At 41.8% G+C, this 22,761-nt stretch overlaps 1 protein-coding gene across 1 annotated transcript in view; it reads right to left on the bottom strand.

Moving 5' to 3' along the window:
* Nucleotides 1–5,706: 5,706 nt before the first annotated feature.
* The window catches only part of brms1la (BRMS1 like transcriptional repressor a), a 66,235-nt gene continuing 49,180 nt past the window's right edge, over nt 5,707–22,761 (bottom strand). Inside the window, exons 8-11 of the mRNA XM_068038157.1 lie at nt 21,446–21,514; nt 18,275–18,314; nt 18,058–18,184; nt 5,707–6,064 (exon numbers count right to left, since the gene is read on the bottom strand). Of these exons, the coding sequence (XP_067894258.1) occupies nt 5,947–6,064; nt 18,058–18,184; nt 18,275–18,314; nt 21,446–21,514 (354 nt within the window). The 3' untranslated portion in view covers nt 5,707–5,946. The remainder of the gene's footprint in view (nt 6,065–18,057; nt 18,185–18,274; nt 18,315–21,445; nt 21,515–22,761) is intronic.

The following is a 22,761-nucleotide window of genomic DNA, read 5'->3' as shown; positions in this document are numbered from 1 at the left end:
ACGTGTGGTATTATCCCTTAATAGTTCTCTTGCCATCCCAGCCTTCCTTTTTTTAAACTCGTGCCTGTAAAATATTTCACTATTTTGTTTTGTGCTCCGTGATAATTTAATTTCATAGTTCCTCTTTGCCCTCCTAATTTTTTTCTGGCTTCTCTCCTGATCTCTTCATATTCTCTTTTATCCTGCACTCCTTTGCTGTCTATGTACTTAATGTATTCCTCTTTCCTAGCCCTCAATTGTTCCCTTTATTCATCCATGGAGTCTCACTAGTATTTAATTTTTTTCTTCCCTTTTAGCGGAATATATATTTTCCTGCATTCTGTTGAACAGTTTTAAATGTTTCCCGTTGTTGGTCAACATCATTGTCTGCCAATATTGTTGCCCATTTTATTTTTACATATTCTATTCTCAGCCCCTCAACATCAGCTTTTCTCCAATCTATTAAACTAGTTTTTGTCACACTTATGTCCTTCTCTATCATATTAAAGCGTATGATATTTTGGTCACTATTGCCTAGATGTACCCCTACTTTTACTTCTCTTATCTGCTCTGGTTCCTTCCCCATTACTAAATTCAATAGTGAATCTTCCCTTGTTGGGCTTTTTACATATTGGGTTAGAAAGGAGTCCTGTACACATTGTAGGAACTCCATTCCCTTATCGCCCTTACCTACCTCTTCTTTCCAATTAATATCGGGGTAGTTTTGAAATCCCTCGTGATTATTATTCTATGTTTTTTACTCAATTCCCGAATTTGCCTGCATATTTCTTTCTCCAACTCCCTTCCATTATTGGGTGGTCTGTAGACTACACCTATCAGTGTGATTGATCCTTTATTATATTTTATCTCTATCCATATGGATAGCTGCATCCCTTTTTTCTACTGCCATTATGTTATCCCTAATAAGTACAGCTACTCCATCACCTCCTTTTTTCCCCTCTCTATCTTTCCTAAATATGTTATACCTTGCAATGTTTAATTCCCAGTCTTGATTTTTCTGTAGGCATGTCTCAGCAATTCCTATTATGTCTGGTTCCTCCCAATGCATGATTGTCTCCAGCTTCCCTCTTTTATTATGGACAGTTTGCATTGCAGTAGATATTTTAAACTCATTTTTAATAGGATTCCCTCTCACTTTATGCTTAACCATCTTTTTAGATTCCTGTTCTATAACTGTATTTATTCCCTTGCCATCAATGTCGTCCTTTACTCTTTCCTATGCTGTCCTTCCCTGATTTGTTTACACTCAGGCTGCTTACGTTTCTTGCAGATTCCTCCCCCAATCTTACTAGTTTAAAGCCTGGCTGTGTGATATGGATTAAGAGGCTGTAAAACTATTAGGTTACTAAAAAATTCCTAACCAGAATACTATGGTTAAAATCTAGCTATTATAAACTAACAACTGACTTATCATAAAGTAACATTTAGCTTTATTAGAATCCTTCTTTGTAGTATGGTAAAGTGGGAAAACTGAGGAAATAGGTCACAGTATAGACAAGATGTCAAGTTTGATTATGTCAAATTTTAAAATACTTACTTGCAGTAAAAAGGTGAGACCTTGAGAAGAGTCAGGGAAAATGGCTTCTGTGAGAACAAAATGTAAATTTGTTTCTCAATGAGATAAGGGACCACAGAATGTAAAAGCATGGAATACAGTAGTCAACACAAAGGCATCACTTACATAAATTGGAAAGGTTAGTAACAGCTAAAGAATGGTGCTTGGTTGGTTAAGAGTCAACCTTTAGCACAAGACTGAAGATGACTGAGGAAAGGGAGGGGTTAATTGACTCTGTACGGCTGAGAGAAATTTTCAAACGAGAGAAGAGAGAGACAGAGAGAGACCAAAAGCTCCAAAAGAAACTAGTCATACATTCCTGTTATCTAGTTTCTAATACGGGTAGTATCTGTATTAAACTGTTAATTACTGCTCGAGTTTGTGACTATAGTTTATCTGAAAAGTTAATAAACTTACCCTTATCTCAATAAAGTCAATTCACAACAAAGCTTTGCTGCCAAGTCTGTTCCTGTCTTAGAGGGGGCATAAACCCCCATTATCTTATGTTACAGGTTGAAATGCACATCACAGAATTGTTACAGTGAAGAAGGAGGCTATTTGGCCCAGCATGTCCGCACTGGCTCTCCAAAAGAGCAATTTACTCAGTTGCATTCCCCCGCAACCCTGCACATTCTTCCTTTTCATATAACTGTCTAATTCCCTTTTGAATGCTTCAGCTGAACCTGCCTCGACCACACTGTCAGGAAGTGCATTCCAGGCCTTAACAATTCTGCGTGAAAAAGCTATTCTTATGTGACTTTTGCTTCTTTTTGGAGGTAAACCAGCCAAACCACACTGCAATGTACAATAATTCGGTGTATTATTGGCCTTCATAATCCAGTTGAGAGGGGGAATAAATGCCCTTGCAAGTAGAATAAAGACAATAGAAAATGCTTCTCATATGTTCTGCCTAATTTTATTTTATATTGCACTTCTGGAAAGTGCAGCATAGTCAGGTGCCAAGCGCATGCCAAATGTACAACAAAAAAAAACAAATAAATAAACACTGGCATGTTGGCAGAAGAAACAGTGTCATAGTGGTAAACATTGCACATTAACTCCAGTGTAAAAACAGCCAGCATTAATTCTCACAAAAAGATAAACTCAAAGTAATAACCACTTTGAATTTAATGTTTGATTAGTATTGCAGTATGTCAAGAAAGCCCATCACCTTCTCACAACACTGAGGGATCAGCAATAAATGAAGCAAAAACAAAAAATGCTGGAAGTACTCAGGTCAGGCAGCATCCGTGACCTGAAAGGTTAACCCTTTTTCTCTCCAAGATGCTGCCTGACCTGCTGAGTATTTCCAGCATTTTCTGTTTTTGTTTCAGATTTCCAGCATCCACAGTATTTCGCTATTGTAGCAGTAAATGAAGACTTGTTCACATTCCAAAAACTATAAGTTGAAAGTTGGTAAGCATGTTTGACAATGCAAACAGAGAACTCTAACTTTTCTATTATGGTTAAGGGTTGTAATGAAGGTTGCCCCTCACCACTGAAATTACAGCCAATGGTACACCCCTTACTGTAAAATTGCACGAAGGTAAATTCACAGTAAATCATTCCACAAGGTTTGCTAAATTATTCTACAGCAATTGTAACCAAAAATACTAAAATCTAGAGATAGAATTAACATTCTCTATGAAATTGCCTTTCTATTTGCTACACCTATCCCATTCAATGGAATGAAATTCAACTGAGTAACTGAATACAGGTCTAGACAGAGACTGAGGGAGTTTTGGGTGAAAAACATCTTGTATAAGTGGACAGACTCAGCCTGTCTAATGGTAAAGACATTAAGGCACTAAACTCTATTAGCTGAAAGGCCTCAGCTTCAGCTCATGGTCTTTTCTGATATGGTTAATCCCAGACAAGGTAACAATATTTATTTTTTTTTTTATTTAGAGATACAGCACTGAAACAGGCCCTTCGGCCCACCGAGTCTGTGCCGACCAAGAACCACCCATTTATACTAACCCTACAGTAATCCCATAATCCCTACCTACACTAGGGGCAATTTACAATGGCCAATTTACCTATCACCTGCAAGTCTTTGGCAGTGGGAGGAAACCGGAGCACCCAGCGAAAACCCACGCGATCACAGAGAGAACTTGCAAACTCCGCACAGGCAGTACCCAGAATTGAACCTGGGTCCCTGGAGCTGTGAGGCTGCGGTGCTAACCACTGCGCCACTGTGCCACCCAATATAGGCCTCAGGATACCCTTTGTTATGCCCCATGCTGAAATGAATGTATGGATGGCAGGAGCAGGCTGAGTTGTGATGCCCTCCAGTCAAATATCCATTACTGCTTTCCAGGCTCCCACATGAAGACTGGCAAATTGAGAGAGTTATCAGGCAGCTATCAACATCTATGAAACCATACCCCTACAACAGAACTGAAAAAAAATTGAAATATTCTAGTTCTAGGGATCAGCAGGACCTGAATTTTTTGTAACTTCGTATATCAACCTTATAAAAAGCTCAGATTTTTGTCTCTATGGAATGCTGTAAAAGAAAACAAGACAACCTTAAAAATGGGTTTTATTAACATGATACACATAATTTTTTATAACAAAACGTTTGCTCATGGCCATTTGCAGTTTGTAAAATTCCATTTTAAACATTTCCATGCAAAATAACGGACGTCCATAATTTTTGTTCACAGTGCGCGCACACTGCGGAAATGCATACAAATCATAAATTCATGATAGGTCTCAAGATGGGAGCTAATCTCCCAGTCAATTCATACCTAGGTGCTTCTCAAACCAGTGAGATCACACCACGCCTGAAAGAAAATGAGGTGACAATTCAAGTGGGATTCAGGTTTTGGCTGATACAATTTTGTTAATTTTACTTGTAGGCACATCCAAGAAAATGTAAAATCCTTCAATAACCAAGGCATGTGTATAAAAGCAGGGTTTTGTAAACATACCACGGATTATTTTGGCACTAAGTGATAGTATATGGCATGGGGAGAAAAACTTAAATAGACTTCACAATATCTTTAACTGTCCTATTTCATTTACATGCAGTACCAAATACATCACATCGGTAAGGAGACATTCTAAATTCTCCAGGTGCTTCAGAACAAGTTTACTATCCAATTGGTCAGCAGAATTACATAGATTTGTTTTCATTTTACTTTATCAAGAATATACTGCATATCGATCGAACAAAAGCAGTTTCAGTTTGCATGAAACCACAGCCGAAAATAAGCACTTAATTCAATTTTACTGCCTTTACAGAAAAGAGAGACCGGACATGCTCAGCAAATTCAGTCTAATTTGTTCAAATTATATTCCACAAATATAATCACATTAACTGTTCAAGAACATAATACAATTGACCAATGTATTTATCAACAAAGTATGCCTTTTCAAAAGCCTCCATGTTTCATAATGTAATTGGTATAGTCAATACACTTTGATGACAGCACTATGACGCATCCGCATTTTTGTTTGCTAGGCTTGAAGTTCAGAAAGTGAAAGAGAACTTGATGCCATTATTTTTTTTTTAAACACTCAACACATTAGGCTTACTGTTAACTTTACTGCATTTTCACATCTATGCTAACCACCATTTGTTCCATTCCACAGCAACAACTATGTTGGACACCAGTCTGGATTACTGTATAAAAATTTTAAGCAGCAATGGATTTTTCATCTGGCACCACTGGATATTACATTCATGTGGATATGATGGCGTCACATGCTCACCGGAAGTACTGTGTCAGGAGGAACATGGCAGAGTTGTACACTGGCTAGGTCTCTCAAATTCAAAAACAACACAAGTGTGCACTGTATGGGCAGGTTATTTGCCTCAGGCATGGTTTGAATTAAGTACCGTGAAGCAGAGGTCACAGTATTTTCACAAAATCTATCCACCCATTTGTTTGGACAAATACTTTATATATGTCACTTTACTAGTTTACTATTTTTATTTTTCTTTGTGCATTTTCTACTTACTATCCTCATTAAGTAAACCAAGATTTTTATTTGTTTATCATTGTGTACAGTTGAAAACTATTCCTTCTCTATTACCCATTTGTTTGGACAAATGGGTAATAGAGAAGGAATAGTTTTCAACTGTACACAATGATAAACAAATAAAAATCTTGGTTTACTTAATGAGGATAGTAAGTAGAAAATGCACAAAGAAAAATAAAAATAGTAAACTAGTAAAGTGACATATATAAAGTATTTCACTCTCAAATAACTTTTCCTCACCAGATAAGACTGAACAGGTTTAATGGCCAAATATTTCAGTAAATGGAATGAATTGTATTTCATTAATTATAATCAGATGTCATAGCATCTTCATTGTCGTACAGAGACAATACAAAAAGTTCATACAAAAAAATAAAAGACTTGACACGAGCACTCTGAAACTACATGTGTTTGATGGTGTATTTTCCTTTCTGTAGCTGAGAAATGTAAAGTTTTGACTTGCTGCTGTCTGTCCTCTTAAACCATACTTCATCATTGTTGATGGTTGTTATTGTGGCACTAAAAAATACAAACATTTTGGTTATTGTCTTAACTGGGAATTATATTCTCAAACTTTCAAGACACTCTAATGAGCAGTTAGTTTTGCTTCTATTCCTTGAGATTATGCCAGAGCACACAAATTTCTCTTTTTGCTAAAATAGAGTTTGAGCAGTTTCAAATGCTTAAATTTTGTTATTTTTTTTTTTAAGAGATACAGCACTGAAACAGGCCCTTCGGCCCACCGAGTCTATGCCAACCTACAATCACCCATTTATACTAATCCTACATTAATCCCATATTCCCTACCACATCCCCTCAATTCCCCGACCACCTACCTACACTAGGGGCAATTTACAATGGCCAATTTACCTATCAACCTGCAAGTTTTTGGCTGTGGGAGGAAACCGGAGCACCCGGCGGAAACCCACGCAGTCACAGGGAGAACTTGCAAACTCCGCACAGGCAGGACCCAGAATTGAACCCAGGTCGCTGGAGCTGTGAGGCTGCGGTGCTAACCACTGCGCCACTGTGCCGCCCCAATTATGATTTCACATCATAATTTCAGAGTCTAAGTTGCTTGCTCTTATTTTAAAATAAAGATACTTCAAGTTGGTCACTGGTAGCAGATGCTGACAATGCAGTTCACAACAAAATAAACTGGCCAAATTGCTAAACAGAGAAAAGCTTTGTACATAGGGGCATTTTTTTATTGTAAAACACCAACACAGACACTCCCTGAGCGAGAGAGAATAATGCAACCAACTATCACTTGTGGCTAAAATTATTGCTCTTGATCCGATAAGCCAGTGCTTATTCCATCTTCTGTTCTGATGCTGTCTGTTATAGGCTTATGTTCAGTATCCTTTACCATGAGTTCCCAATCTCAATGCATCAGGCTTAGGCACTGACTGAAAGAAATGCTACCCACAGCCCTAAATAAAAAGGGGAGAGGAAGCACAGCCACCTACACCTGCCTCACCCAAGAGTCAAACAATCACAGTAGCATTGGATTAGGCCTAATAACTGATTGCTGTCTCTTCTTTTGACTGGTGAGAAATAGTGGACGAAATGGGATGATGGTGAGAAATAATTAGTCAGGCAATCAGTATACAAGTACTAAATTAAAAACAGAAAGTGCTGGAAATACTCAGCAGGTCTGGCAGCACCTGTGGAGAGAGAAACAGAGTTCACAGAATAATACAGTGCAGAAGAGGCCCTTCGGCCCATCGAGTCTGCACCGATGCATTAAAGACACCTGACCTGTCTACCTAATCCCATTTGCCAGCACTTGGCCCATAGCCTTGAATGTTATTTTTTTTTTTAAGAGATACAGCACTGAAACAGGCCCTTCGGCCCACCGAGTCTGTGCCGACCATCAGCCACCCATTTAGACTAATCCTATACTAATTCCAAATTCCTAACACATCCCCACCAGTCCCTATATTTCCCTACCACCTACCTATCCTAGGGGTAATTTATAATGGCCAATTTACCTATCAACCTGCAAGTCTTTGACATGTGGGAGGAAACCGGAGCACCCGGAGGAAACTCACACAGACACAGGGAGAACTTGCAAACTCCACACAGGCAGTACCCGGAATTGAACCCGGGTCGCTGGAGCTATGAGGCTGCGGTGCTAACCACTGCGCCAATGTGCCGCCCAAGTGCTCATCCAGGTACTTTTGAAAGGATGTGAGGCAACCCGCCTCTACCACCCTCCCCAGGCAGTGCATTCCAGACCGTCACCACCCTCTGGGTAAAAAAGTTCTTCTTCAAATCCCCCTTAAACCTCCTGCCCCTCACCTTAAACTTGTGACCCCTCGTAACTGACCCTTCAACTAAGGGGAACAGCTGCTCCCTATCCACCCTGTCCATGCCCCTCATAATCTTGTACACCTCAATCAGGTCACCCCTCAGTCTTCTCTGCTCCTGCGAAAACAACTCAAGCCTATCCAACCTCTCTTCATAGCTTAAATGTTCCATCCCAGGCAACATCCTGGTGAATCGCCTCTGCACCCCCTCCAATTCAATCACATCCTTCCTATAATGTGGCGACCAGAATTGCACACAGTACTCCAGCTGTGGCCTTACCAAAGTTCTGTACAACTCCAACATGACCTCCCTGCTTTTGTAATCTATGCCTCGATTGATAAAGGCAAGTGTCCCATATGCCTTTTTCACCACCCTATTAACCTGCCCTTCTGCCTTCAGAGATCTATGGACAAACACACCAAGGTCCCTTTGTTCCTCGGAACTTCCCAGTGTCAGGCCATTCATTGAATACTTCCGTGTCACATTACTCCTTCCAAAATGTATCACCTCACACTTTTCAGCGTTAAATTCTATCTGCCACTTTTCTGCCCATTTAACCATCCCGTCTATATCTTCCTGTTACCTAAGACACTCCACCTCACTGTTAACCACTCGGCCAATCTTTGTGTCATCCGCGAACTTACTGATCCTACCCCCCCACATTGTCATCTATGTCATTTATATAAATGACAAACAATAGGGGACCCAGCACAGATCCATGGCACGCCACTGGACACTGGCACCCAGTCACTGAAACAGCCGTCTGTCATCACTCTCTGTCTCCTACAGCTAAGCCAATTTTGAATCCACCTTATCAAGTTACCTTGTATCCCATGTGCATTTGCTTTCTTGATAAGTCTCCCATGTGCGACCTTGTCAAAGGCTTTGCTGAAATCCATGTAAACTACATCAACTACCCTCATCTACACACCTGGTCACATGCTCAAAAAATTCAATCAAATTTGTTAGCATGACCTCCCTCTGACAAAGCCATGCTGACTATTCCTAATCAAATTTTGCCTCTCCAAGTGGTGATAGATTCTCTCCTTCAGAATTTTCTCCAATAGTTTCCCTACCACTGACGTGAGACTCACTGGTCTGTAGTGCCCTGGCTTATCTCTACAACCTTTCTTAAATAGTGGAACCACATTAGCTGTTCTCCAGTCCTCTGGCCAGAGAGGAATTAAAAATTAGGGTCAGAGCCCCTGCAATCTCCACCCTCGCCTCCCACAGCATCCTGGGACACAAATCGTCCGGACCTGGAGATTTGTCCACTTTTAAGCCTTCCAAAACCTCCAATACCTTGTCACTCCCTCTGACAATTTGCTCAAGAACCTCAGTTTCTCTCTCTCTCAGTTCCATATCTACTTCCTCATTCTCTTGGGTGAAGACAGATGTGAAGTATTCGTTCAATACCTTACCAATGTCCTCTGCCTCCACCCACAAATTTCCCCCTTGGTCCCTAATGAGTCCTACTCTTTCCCTGGTTATCCTCTTCCCATTGATATACTTACAGAATATCTTGGGATATTCCCTAATTTTACCAGCCAGTGCTTTAGATTAGATTAGATTAGATTAGAGATACAGCACTGAAACAGGCCCTTCGGCCCACCGAGTCTGTGCCGAACATCAACCACCCATTTATACTAATCCGACACTAATCCCATATTCCTACCAAACATCCCCACCTGTCCCTATATTTCCCTACCACCTACCGATACTAGTGACAATTTATAATGGCCAATTTACCTATCAACCTGCAAGTCTTTTGGCTTGTGGGAGGAAACCGGAGCACCCGGAGAAAACCCACGCAGACACAGGGAGAACTTGCAAACTCCACACAGGCAGTACCCGGAATCGAACCCGGGTCCCTGGAGCTGTGAGGCTGCAGTGCTAACCAATGCGCCACTGTGCCGCCCTTTCTCATATCCCCTCTTTGCTCTCCCAATTGCTTTCTTAAGCTCCATCCTACACTTTCTGTACTCCACTAATGCTTCCATTGATTTGCTCTCCTTGTATTAGCTAAAAGCCTCTCTTTTCCTTCTCATCGTACCCTGAATGTTTCTGGTCATCCATGGTTCTCTGGGCTTGTTGCTCCTACCTATTACCCTAGAGGGAACATGTTGGGCCTGTACCCTCCCCATTTCCTTTTTGAATGCCCCCCACTGCTGTTCTGTTGATTTCCCGACAAGTAACTCTTTCCAGTCTACCTTGGCCAGATCCTGCCTTATTTTACTAAAATTTGCTCTCCCCCAATCCAAAACCTTCTTTTGCAACTTGTCTATTTCTTTCTCCATAACAAGCTTAAACCGTACAATGTTATGGTCGCTATCACCAAAATGCTCCCCCACCAACATATCAACCACCTGTCCGGCTTCATTCCCCAGAATTAGGTCCAGCACTGCACCCTCCCTTGTTATTTCCTCTACATATTGAGCTAAAAAGTTCTCCTGTCTACATTTTAAGAACTCCACTCCATCTAAGCCCTTAACACGATGACTATCCCAATTAATGTTGGGAAAGTTGAAATCACCTTATAATTACCCTATTATTTTTACACACCTCTGCGAATTGCGCACATATTTGCTCCTCAATTTCCCGCTGACTATCTGGGGGTCTATAATAAACACCTAGCAATGTGGCTGTCCCTTTTTTATTCCTAAACTCTACCCATAAAGCTTCATTTGATGCCCCCTCCAAGATATCATCTCTCCTTACTGCAGTAACTGACTCCTTAACTAATATTGCAATGCCCCCTCCTCTTTTACCCCCTCCTCTGTCTCGCCTGAAGGTTCTATATCCTGGGATATTGAGCTGCCAATCCTGCCCCTCCCTCAACCATGTCTTCGTGATGGCTACTATATCACAATGCCACGTGTCAATCCTTGCCCTTAACTCATCCGTTTTACCTGTAATACTCCTGGCATTAAAGTAGAGGCCTTCCATCCTGGTCTTACTCCCTTGAAACTTACTTCCGCTTATTCCCTCTGATTTGTTCGATTTCCTGTGTTTAGCAGTGTCCCTATTCTGCTAGGAGTCTGCATCCCCTCCCCCTGCCAAATTAGCTTAAACTCTTCCCAACAGCACTAGCAAATTCGCCAGCAAGGATGTTAGTCCACCTCTGGTTCAGATGTAGACCGTCCCGCTTGTACAGGTCCCACCTTCCTCAGAAACGGTCCCAGTGGTCCAGGAATCTAAAACCCTCCCTCCTGCACCAACTCTTAAGCCACGCGTTCATCTGTGCTATTCTCCTATTTCTATACTCGCTAGCACGTGGCACTGGGAGTAATCCAGAGATTACAACCCAAGAAGTCCTGCTTTTTAGTCTACTGCCTAACTCCCTGAATTCTTGATGCAAGACCTCATCCCTCTTTCTACCTATGTCATTGGTACCAACATGTACCATGACCTCTGACTCATCACCCTCCCCATTCAGGATGCCCTGCAGCCGTTCAGTGACATCCCGGACCCTGGCACCAGGGAGGCAACACACCATCCTGGAGTCACGTTGATGGCCACAGTAGTGCATATCTGTTCCCCTGACTATAGAATCCACTATTACTATTGCTCTTCCTCTCTTTCCCCAGTCCTGTGCAGACAGTCTGCTTGCGGTGCCAGAAGTTTGGCTCTGTCCGCACTCCCTGGAGGAACCAGTCTCATCAGCCTCCAAAATTAAATACCGATTTGCAAGCGGGACCCCAGGGGACTCCTGAACTACCTGCCCGTTTCTCTTGGACTGCCTGGTGGTCACCCATTCCCTTCCTTCCTCAAGTCCCTTCAGCTGCGGTGTGACCACCTCTCTATACGTGCTATCCACAATGCTCTCAGACTCACGGATGCTCCACAGTGTTTCCAGCCACCGTTCCAGCTCTGAAACCTTCTGAAACTGAGCTTCCAGGAGCTGCAGCTGGACACACTTCCTGTACACATGCTGGTCCCGGGGACTGGAAATGTTCCCGGATTCCCACATGCAGCAAGAGGAGCAAACCACGGCTTTAAGCTCTCCTGCCATGACTAAACCCTTTAAATTTAAAACTTTAGGAGACTATTGTAATTTTTTAAAAAAACAACTAAGTCTTGCTAAAACAATGACTGACAATTCAATCCAGTTTGAAAAATACCCACCAGGACTTACTCACCAGTCAGCTGTGCTCTTTAGAAACTCTCGGCTCCCCTCGCTCTGAGGACAGGGAGGAAATGAAAGGAGCTCCTCGCTCCCTCCTCACCGAACTTCCTCACTCACCAAACTTCCACTTTAGCACTCTAATGCAACCCAAGTCAGCAATCCAGTGCAAACAAGGTCAGCACTGTAAGATGGCCCACTTTTATACTGACTGACTCTAGCCCCTGAAAACTGGTTTCAGCCAATTCTCTAATTAACAAGGTGCAGCTGCAAGCAGAGCCTGAGTGAACCCTGTTTAAAGCTGGTTTTAAACTTATCTTCTCCAGCCCAAACAGCAACTGTTAAGTTAATCTGCTAAATAAAAGACAGACAAGATTTAAGATAAAATAAACCCTTAATTATCCTCACTCACCAAACTTCCACTTAACGTTTCAGGTCAGTAATCTTTCTTCAGAACTGGCAAAGGTCAGAAATGTAATAGGTTTTGAGCAAGTGAAGTGGGGGTGGGGGGAGAAGAACAACAAAAGATAAAGGGGGTGGTAACAGTTGTAGTAAAAGACAAAGCATTAGTCCAGAGAGAGTGTTAATGGTAGAATAATGAACAGCTCTGTCCGAAAGCAAAAACATGAAAAACAAGTTTAAATTGGCAAATGGTTAAAAAAAAACACAGCCAAAATGGGGGCCCTGGCCTAAAATTATTGAACTCAATGTTGAGTCCAGAAGGCTGTAAAGTGCCAAATTGGAAGACGAAGTGCTGTTCCTTGAGCTTCACTGGAACACTGCAGCAGGCCGAGGACAGAAATGTGGGCATGAGAGCAAGGTGGTGAATTAAAATGGCAAGCAACCAGAAGGTCAAAATTATGCTTGCAGACTGAGCGGAGGTGTTCTGCAAAGCAGTCACCCAATCTGCGTTTGGTCTCTCCAATGTAGAGGGGACCACATTATGAGCAGTGAATACAGCATACTAAATGGAAAGAAGTACAAGTAAATCGCTGTTTCACCTGGAAGGAGTGTTTGGGACCTTGGATGGTGAGAAGAGAGGAGGTAAAAGGGCAGGTGTGATTGCATGAAAATGTGCCGTGGGATGGGAATGAGGTTTCAGGGTGATGGAGTGCCTAGGGACTGTTCCCAGCAATCAAGAAGATTAGGGATTATTGGGGGAGGGGGGGGGGGCCATCAGAGCACAGCAGTAAGGAGAGAGAGAACGATCACAGGGAGGAGAGATTGGATAATGGGGAGGAGAGATCATGGCATGATTGCTTGAGGTACCGGAGAAGCAGATCTGCTCCTCCTGGCCCACACGCACTGCTAGAAAAGCACTTACTTGCTGGATTCTGCAGCTCCTTGCCTTGTTCCAGCTGTTGGGTTTCCCGAGTTCTGGGAAACCTAGCTTGCAGACGTTAAATTTAAATGGCTGCCAAAATCTCAGGCGCACAGCCTAATTAACATTAGAAACACTGACCTGCCTCGAAAGTGGGTTGCTCACATGCCCCCAACTTTGAAGCGCTTAAACTGAAAGTAAAAGCGTTTGCAACGGCTTGGGTTGGGTTTCATAGTCATAGAGAGATACAGCACTGAAACAGGCCCTTCGGCCCACCGAGTCTGTGCCAACTATCAACCACTCATTTATACTAATCCTACATTAATCCCATATTCCCTCAATTCTCCTACCACCTACCTACACTAGGGGCAATTCACAACGGCCAATTTACCGAACAACCTGCAAGTTTTTGGCTGTGGGAGGAAACTGGAGCACCCGGCGGAAACCCACGCAGTCACAGGGAGAACTTGCAAACTCCGCACAGGCAGTACCCAGAACCAAACCTGGGTCGCTGGAGCTGTGAGGCTGCGGTGCTAACCACCGCGCCGCCCATTTTTTAAAAAACAGTTTAACTCCCCCTGACTCTCTCACCCATCATGGGGGAGTGGGGTTCGGGAGGTAATGGGGAGAATTTTTTCTTATGTCAGGTCCTGTAGCTGCAAGACATGGCAAGTTCTGACTTTAGTTTTTTGAAGGATAGTATATGCTATTCAGCAGAATGGCAGCCAAATAAAGACCCATTGATGAAGTCATCCAAATGGGCCTTTCAAAATCAGTAACCCTGAGATATTATACCAAAAAAATCTGATTATCTCCTTTCACAGCAAAATAGATATTTTAATTGTCTTGGAGGCAGAGGATAAACAAATTTAGGTTGAAAGTACTTGCTTTCTCCCCATTTCACTCACTACCGTTACTGAATTTAAGGTGATCAATTTTTCTTCCTGTATGAACCCTTCCTTAGACCTTTAACTCCTGTGTCAAGAGGACCACCTGCGCAAAGGCCCCCACCAATACTACCCTTAGTACAAAAGCAAAATACTGTGGATGCTGCAAATCTGAAATAAGAACAGTAAATGCTGGAAATAGGTCAAAGGGAGCAACAATGCGACGAATAAAGAAACAAAAGATGTGTCTGGAGGAGATGTGAGTGGCAGAATCACGGACATCTGCTGTCTGAAAGCAAAAAAAAGAAAAAGAGAGAAAATCCAAAACCATGAATACATTGGGAGCAGAGGTCTCCATATGAAATTGTTGAATTCGATGAGTGTCCAGAAGACTGTAAAGCACCCAATTGAAAGACAAGGTCCTATTCCTCACGCTTATGTTGAGCTTCATTGGAACACCACAGGAGGCAGACGACTGGGAGGTCAAGAGTGAGAGTGTGGGGCAGAATTAAAATGACAAGCGACCAGAAGCTCAAAGTCACGCTTAAAGACTTAACAGTGGTGTTCTGCAAAGCAATCACACAATCTGTGTTTGGCAAGACCTGCTGATCAGTTCCAGCATTTTCTGTTTTTATTTCAGATTGCCATCATCTGCAGCATTTATTTTTGTATTAGTGTTTAATTCATTGTCACTTTTCTTCCAGGAATGCCCAAGTTGAAGAAGCTCTGCTCCTCTCTCAGACAGGATTTCTATTTGTCTCTTCTACCTTGTTCACCTTCATTGCTTTCTATTTCCCTTCTCGTACTTGATCAGGTATCTACCAAAACTCACTTTCACAGCTACATCTCCTTCCTCAGCAATTGCTTCTGGCACTGACTCATTCCATGTGGATTTGAACTGAAATTCCACCCTTCCTTCAACAGAGGCCCCACCCATGATTACAGATATCTTCAAGATGTTCACCGGTCCTCGAACTGCTGTTCTCGTCACATCCTGCAATCCACGCTGGATGCCATGCGCTGATGCATGCATGCGCTCGACATCTTTCTTCAGCAGCACTGACTCACTCTATCACAAAGCTGTCCTGGCCCGCAGTTTCATTTCATCCTTCGTCTCATCCAATACTTTAACAAACTATTTTTTTCCTTTCAGGTGTGAAGGATCACAAGCTTCAACAACGCATAGGTACCAATGCCACGCTGGATCCCTCTTCCCTTTCACTTTCCTCTAACCCCATCACTTCTTTTAATCTCACCCCTTGCCGTGTATTCATGATACGCTCCTTCCCCTTAACAATCTGTCCTTACCAAAAGCCACAGCGTCACCCCTTTTGTCCCCATCTCAATGAATTCTGAGCTCGGCACGACACTGTGCTCTTCTTCCGTCGCCTCTTTGGCCAGGAGTCTTCCTCTTGCACAGCGGACCCTTTCTCCCATCTTCAGAATTCTCCCTTCACCTGAATCCCTCCTCAGGCCTCTCACCCTCTTTTTGTTGAGAACTGCCAGCGTGACATCGGCCATCTCAATTTCTCTGCTCCCTTCACCCTCTCTAACCTATCTCCCTCTGAATTTGCAGCACTCTGTTCTCTTTAGGTCTAACCCTAACAAACCTGCTGATGTAGGTGGTGGTTGTGATGGTGTTTGGCGTACCGACTTCTCCTTAGCAAAGGCTGAATGCCAATTTTCTGACATTTCCTCCCACCTCCCCCTGGACCATGAACCCACCACCAAACATCAAGCCACCATTTCTAAGATTGCCACTGACTTCAACTCCTCTGGAATCTTCAACTCCTCTTTTTCTCCCCTTGTCTAATTTCTTCCCATCTACATCCGTGACTTTTCTAATGCCTTTCGTCTCTTTAACTGTTTCCAGGCCCTAACCGTCTCCTTTTCACTCTGGACGTCCCATCCCTCTACACCTCCATCTCCCACCAGGATGGTCTGACAGCTCTCCACTTCTTCCTTCAACAGAGGCCCCACCCACCATCCTCCCCCACCTCACTGAACTTGTTCTAACATTGAACAGCAAAGTCCTTTAAGTCTACTCACTTGCTCCAAATAAAAGGTGTTGCTATGGGAATCTGCATGGGTCCTAGCCATGTCTGCCTTTTTGTGGGATATGTGGAACATCCTTTGTTCCAGTCCTACTCAGCCCCCCTCCCTCACCTCTTTTTCCAGTATATTAATGACTGGATCGGTGCCAGTTCCTGCTCTCGTCCAGAACTGGAAAACTTCATTAACTTTGCTTCCAATTTCCACCCTTCTCTTGCCTTCACATGGTCCATCTGCAACTTTTCCCTTCCCTTCCTCGACTTCTCGACATCTCCATTTCTGGGGATTGGCTATCAATCAATATTCACTATAGGCCCACTGACACTTACAACTACTTGAATACATTTTCTCAAACCCAGCTTTCTGCAAGGGCTTTGTTCCATTCTCCCAGTATTTCTGTCTCCGTCGCATCTGTTCGGACGATGAGACTTCCCAGACTAGTGCTTCTGATATGTCTTCCTTTTTCTTCAACTGAGGATTCCACCCACCACAATGGACAGGGCCCTCAACAGTGTCCGTTCCATTTCACACACTTCAGTTCTTGCCCATTTCCTTCCCTCACAGAGCCACGACAGGGTTTCTCTTGTCCTCACCTTCCATCTCACCAGCCTCCATATTCAACAGATCATTCTCCACTATTTCTGCCACTTCCAGCATAATACCACCACCAAATACACCTTACCCTCCTCTTTCAGCATTCTGAAGGAACCGTTCACTCCACAACACCCTGATCTACTCCTCAATCACCCCCAACACCACCTTCCTTTCCCATGACACCTTTCCACACAAACGCAGGAGATGCAACATCTGCCCTTTAATCTTGTCCCTTACCACCATTCAAGACCTCAAACACTCATTCCATGTGAAATTGTGATTTACTTGTATTTCTTTCAATTTAATATACTGTCTTCACTTCTCACAATGCGGTTTTCTCTACAGTGAGGAGACCAAACGCAGATTGGGTGACTGCTACATGGTACACATCAGTTCAGTAAACACGCGTCACCCCGAGCCTGTCATTTTAATTCTCCACCTTGCTCCCACTCTGACTTTTTGGTCCTTTGCCTTCTACATATTCCAATGAAACTCAACATAAGCTCGAGGAACAGTACCTCATCTTTCGACTGGGCACTTTACAGCCTTCTGGGCTCATTTGAGTTCAACAATTTCAAATTGTAACCTCTGCTCACATTTTGTTCCCTTTATCCTTGCTGGTTTTGGTTTTCCTGTCTTGTCTTTCTCTTTCGTTTTGCTTTTGGATGGCTGATGTTCATGATTCTGCCATTCATACCTCCTCTAGACACATCCTTTGTTTCTTTACTTGTCCCATTACCACTTCCTTTGGCCTTGCACCATGAACCCTTTTGTAACTTAATCTCTCCTGCCTTCTGCCCTCTTACAGACCCTCCACTTTTGTTCTTTTTTGCACTCTCCCTCCTTTCAATAGCTTAAAACCTGTCACATCTCTAACTTTTCCCAGTTCTGATGAAAGGTCATCAACTTGCAACATTAACTCTATTTCTCTCTCCAAAGATGCTGCCAGAACTGCTGGGTATTTCCTGCATTCTCTAAAATGAACACTGTTAACAGGGTCCGCTTGTAATATTTACTACAACATCAAGAAATATTTGTCATGTGAAAAAAGGCAATGAGGCTGAAAATATTTTCAAAGCAACACCTCTTCAATTATGGGTTCTTTAAGTCAATACCACACTCCCACTTCCCAAATTACATAGTCAGTGAATAAACTGAGTAATTGTAATTCAATAAACAATAGTGAATATTTCAATAATTTAAGGAAAAAATACATAATTGCCTTATAGGATATTCATCTTTCTTGTCAATACATATAATCTGCCCACGGCTGTACCATTCCCCATCATAAAATAACCTGCCATCTTCTGATCTGGCACTGTGAAGCTGTTTTTCTGTCTTGGTGGATGCTGAAGTTTAAATAAAAAGAATGTAAATACAGTTTAATGGTAATAATTAAACATATCAATATATTATTAAAATCTTACAGTTCTACTCACCATCTGCCTTTACTCTATGTGGTCCAAGTGTAGCCATTGCCTGTTAAACAAAAATCAGTGTATTCTAACTTGCTGCAAGACGTTAGGGATTACAAATTTATATATAAAGAGACCATCATTAAAGTAGTTAGTTATCCATTTTATTCCATCATTTGCCACAGGCCTAAATGAGTGTAGTTATTTTTTGTTTCATTTTGGGATGTGATGGGGATGGGGTGGTGGGCAGTGGGCGAGGAAGAATGACCATCCATATATACAAAACGAAAAGAAACTAATTGAGTAGAATGAAAAAAGTAGTTAAATGAAAAACTTAGTAATATGAAAGAGAAAATTAAAACCCCTTATTTAACGAAGTGCAGAAAAAACAGTTTCATTTACATAGAATCCTATTTCTCAAATTAATTGCATAGACTGTTGTTATGTTGGCAAACATGGCAGTCATTATGTACATAGTAAGATCTGACAGCCAGCAATGAGATGAATGACCAGGTAATCTGCCTCTTGATGGTGTTATTTGAGGATGGAATGTTGGTCAGGATGCTGGGAGAAATTTTCTGCACTTCTTCAAATGGTACCATGGGATCTTTTACATTCACCCAAATAGCACCTTAGTCTGACATCTCAGCCAAAAAACTGCACTTCCAACAATGAAACCTTCTTACAGCATAAAAATCTCAGCCTGAATTACAAGCTCAAATCATAGACTGGGGCACTATACGCACTGATGTAAGTGAGAGGATACTGTTTATTTTAATGCAGCTGTTTTGCACTAGCAGGGGTGCAAGAAATAGTAGCAAGGTTGAGGATTGGGAGTGTTTTAGAAACCAGCAAAGGGCCACTGAAATGTTGATAAAAAGGGAAAAAAATAGAATGAGAGTAAACTAGCCAGCAATATAAAAAAGATTGTAAGAGCTTTTCAAAGTATATAAAAAGGAAGAGAGTAGCTAAAGTAGACATTGGTCCCTTAGAGGCAGAAACAAGAGAAATCATCATGGGGAATGAGGAAATGGCAGAGGCATTGAACAACTATTTTGTGTCTATCTTCACAGTAGAAGACACAAGTTCCATACCAGAAATAGGCAGTAACCTAAGGGCTAAAAAGAGTGAGGAAATTAAGGATATAGATATCAATCGAGAAAAAGTATTAGAGAAACTTGAGGGACTAAAATCTGACAAGTCCCTGGGACCAGATGGCCTACATCCTAGGGCTCTAAAAGAGATAGCTGCAGAGATAGTGGACGCGCTGGTTATGATTTTCCAGAATTCCTTAGATTCAGAAATGGTCCTGTCAGATTGTAAGTTGGCAAATGTTAAGCCACTTTTCAAGAAAGGAGGTAGCGAGAAAACGGAACTACAGGCCAGTTAGCCTAACATCAGTCATTGGGAAGATGCTGGAAACTATTATTAAGGAAGTCTTAACATTGCACTTGGAAAAGTGCATGATTAGAACAAGTCAGCATGGTTTTACTAAAAGGAGATCCTGTGATAAATTTATTAGAGTTTTTTGAGGATGTAACCAGTAGGGTAGATAAAGGGGAACCAGTAAATGTAGCATACCTGGATTTTCAAAAGGCATTCGATAAGGTGTCACATAAAAGATTAATAGGTAAGATAAGGGCTCATGGTGTTGGGGGTAATATATTTGCGTTGATAGAGGATTGGTTAACAGACAGGAAGCAGAGAGTGAGTATAAATGGGGCATTTTCAAGTCGGCAGACAGTGAATTGTGGGGTGCCGCAAGGATCAGTGCTGGGGCCTCAGCTATTTACACTCTATATTAATGACTTGGATGAAGAGACAGAGAGTAATGTATCTAAGTTTGCTGATGATACAAAGCTCGGTGGAAAGGTAAGCTGCAGGGAGGATGTAGAGAGGCTGCAGAGAGATATAGAGAGGTTAAGTGAGTGGGTAACAAGATGGCAAATGGAGTATAATGTATGGAAGTGTGAAGTTGTTCACTTTGGTCGTAAAAATAGAAAAGTAGAATATTTTTTAAAAGGTGTGAAACTGGTAAGTGCTGATGGTCAGAGAGACTTGGGGGTACAAGTTAACATGCAAGTGCAGCAGGCTATTAGGAAGGCAAATGGCATGTTGGCCTTTATTGCAAGGGGATTGGATTACGGGAATAAAGAAGTCTTACTAAAATTGTGCAAGGCTTTGGTGAGACCGCACCTGGAATACTGTGTGCAGTTTTGGTCTCCACATTTAAGAAAGGATATACTTGCACTGGAGACAGTGCACTGAAGATTTACTAAATTGGTCCCAGGGTTGAGGGGGTTGTCCTATGATGAGACGCTGAGTAAACTGGGCCTATATTCTCTGGAGTTTAGAAGAATGAGAGGTGATCTAATTGAGACATACAAGATTCTGAAAGGGCTTGATAGGGTAAAAGCTGAGAGATTGTTCCCACTGATCAGGGAATCTAGAACACGAGGACACAGTCTCGGGATAAGGGGCCAAATCATTCAGGACTGAGATGAGGAGAAATTACTTCACTCAAAGGGTTGTGAATCTTTGGAAGTCTGTACCCCAGAGGGTTGTGGATACTCCATCATTGAATACATTTAAGGCTGGGATATATAGATTTTTGGTCTCGCAGAGAATCAAGCGATATGTGAAGCAGGCAGGAAAGTGGAATTGAAGCCCAAGATCAGCCATAATCCTATTGAATGGCGGAGCAAGCTCGATGGGCCATATGGTCTACTTCTGCTCCTATTTCTTGTGTTATTGTGTATGCTTGCTTATAGTGGTGGTACTTGTTTACTCCAAAATTGTATCCCTGAGTTTCAGAGGGAACTGGAATGCCCAGCCTATGCAACCCACTTCTCCAACCACATAAACGTAATTTCACAGGTGAGGGCACATTAATAGGTAGGTTGGCTTAAATGCACATCAGGATGCACAATAGCTCCTGTTGCATTCTGGCAATTCGAGCACTTTGGCACAGCTCCAATATGAAAGCACCTATTTAAGTAGAACTCAGGTGATGGGTTTAGGGACACCAATTTTTGATTTTGAAATATTATCTTATGCACGTAACTCCATATTTACACTGACACGAGTATGAATGTAGTGCCAGATTCTAACACAATGGCAGCATAAAACACTGACAGTAAAGAAGTTGCTCTAGCAGGAGGATGCTGTCCCTCAGCACAAGGGTCTTAAATTCACCTTGAAAAGGATGCAGTCTGTTAGCAGATGTGGAGAGTCAACAGCAGCTAAATCTTGCATGCCAGATTGCTGAAATGCAGCAAATGGAAATACAAGAGGGTAAAGTCATTTTTTTTTAAAAACTTAAATTGATCAATGTCACACTCAAGAACAGTGTTCAGTTAATAAACCAAAATGTTCCCAAAATTTAATCCTTTAACTTCTTATTGTAACAGGCATAACAGTCTCCAGTACAAAACAACCTAAATGATCAAATCAAGCACGTACAGAGTACTGTGTTATACTCACATTGGCTACTGTCAAAGACAAAAACTTTTACTTCATCGATTGATTCAAGTGCTAAAACCAGTTGGCACACTGGTTTGAATAAATGAGGTTGTTAAACAAAGGGTACATAATGACCATTAGATACGAGGAAAAAAAACTCCACAAGTAAGACTGACAAAATAGCTCACTTTATTATACTACATGCCTATCCTGAACAGATTAAATTTTTAGCACATAAAATCAATGCTCTTCCCAAATTAGACAGCAAAATAAATCCTGAAAATAACTTCTACCCTGCTGAAAAGATACATAACTGGGGTTGGCCTTATCTTGTGATCTGTCATGCTGTCAACAAAGCAGTAAACCAAAAACAGAATAATGTAGTTGGTTATTTTAGTACATAGTTTATATATTATGTTCTGGGAGGGTTTCTTTGTTACAGAAGATATTCTCAGTTTCCATTTTCAGACTGTTCCCGACATCCCAGACTGTTGCTCAGATTTCTAGGTAAAATTCATAGTGTACCCAGGAAACGAAAACTCTCTAGTATTTCCAGCTACTAGTTTCATCATTCAATCTCATGTAATCATCTTTGTCTTTTGGTGGCAACAGAATAATACAGCACTAGGGTTTTAACCGCCAAACAAATTGGTTAAACATACATAAAGTCAAATACTGAGAATGTTTGAAATAATAAGGTAATGCTGGAATACTCAGTGTGTTAGGCTTTCCTGCCTCTGTACTTGCGTAAAAGTTGTTAATTGCTAACATCTTCCAGTCTGATGAAAGGTCACTGATCTGAAACGCGAACTCTCTATACCTCCCCGCAGATGCTGCCTGATCTGCAGTGTTCCATAGTTTTCTGTTTATTTTATATATTTTACACTATGTACTAAGTTTCACTAGCTCTAGTAGTAGAAAATAAATAGTTTGCAGCAATTATGCTAAACTACAATACAATTTTTAAAAAAAGCTGTTTCCTTCGTTTTCTGTCCGGAAGATATCTGGCCTGACTATCTCTCTTTGAATGTTCTAAATAGACACATAGG

This window comes from Heterodontus francisci, chromosome 9 (assembly GCF_036365525.1).
Source record: "Heterodontus francisci isolate sHetFra1 chromosome 9, sHetFra1.hap1, whole genome shotgun sequence".
Classification (NCBI taxonomy): domain Eukaryota; kingdom Metazoa; phylum Chordata; class Chondrichthyes; order Heterodontiformes; family Heterodontidae; genus Heterodontus; species Heterodontus francisci.
Note: the sequence above shows the minus strand (reverse complement) of the source record. Positions and strands in the feature narration are given on the sequence as shown.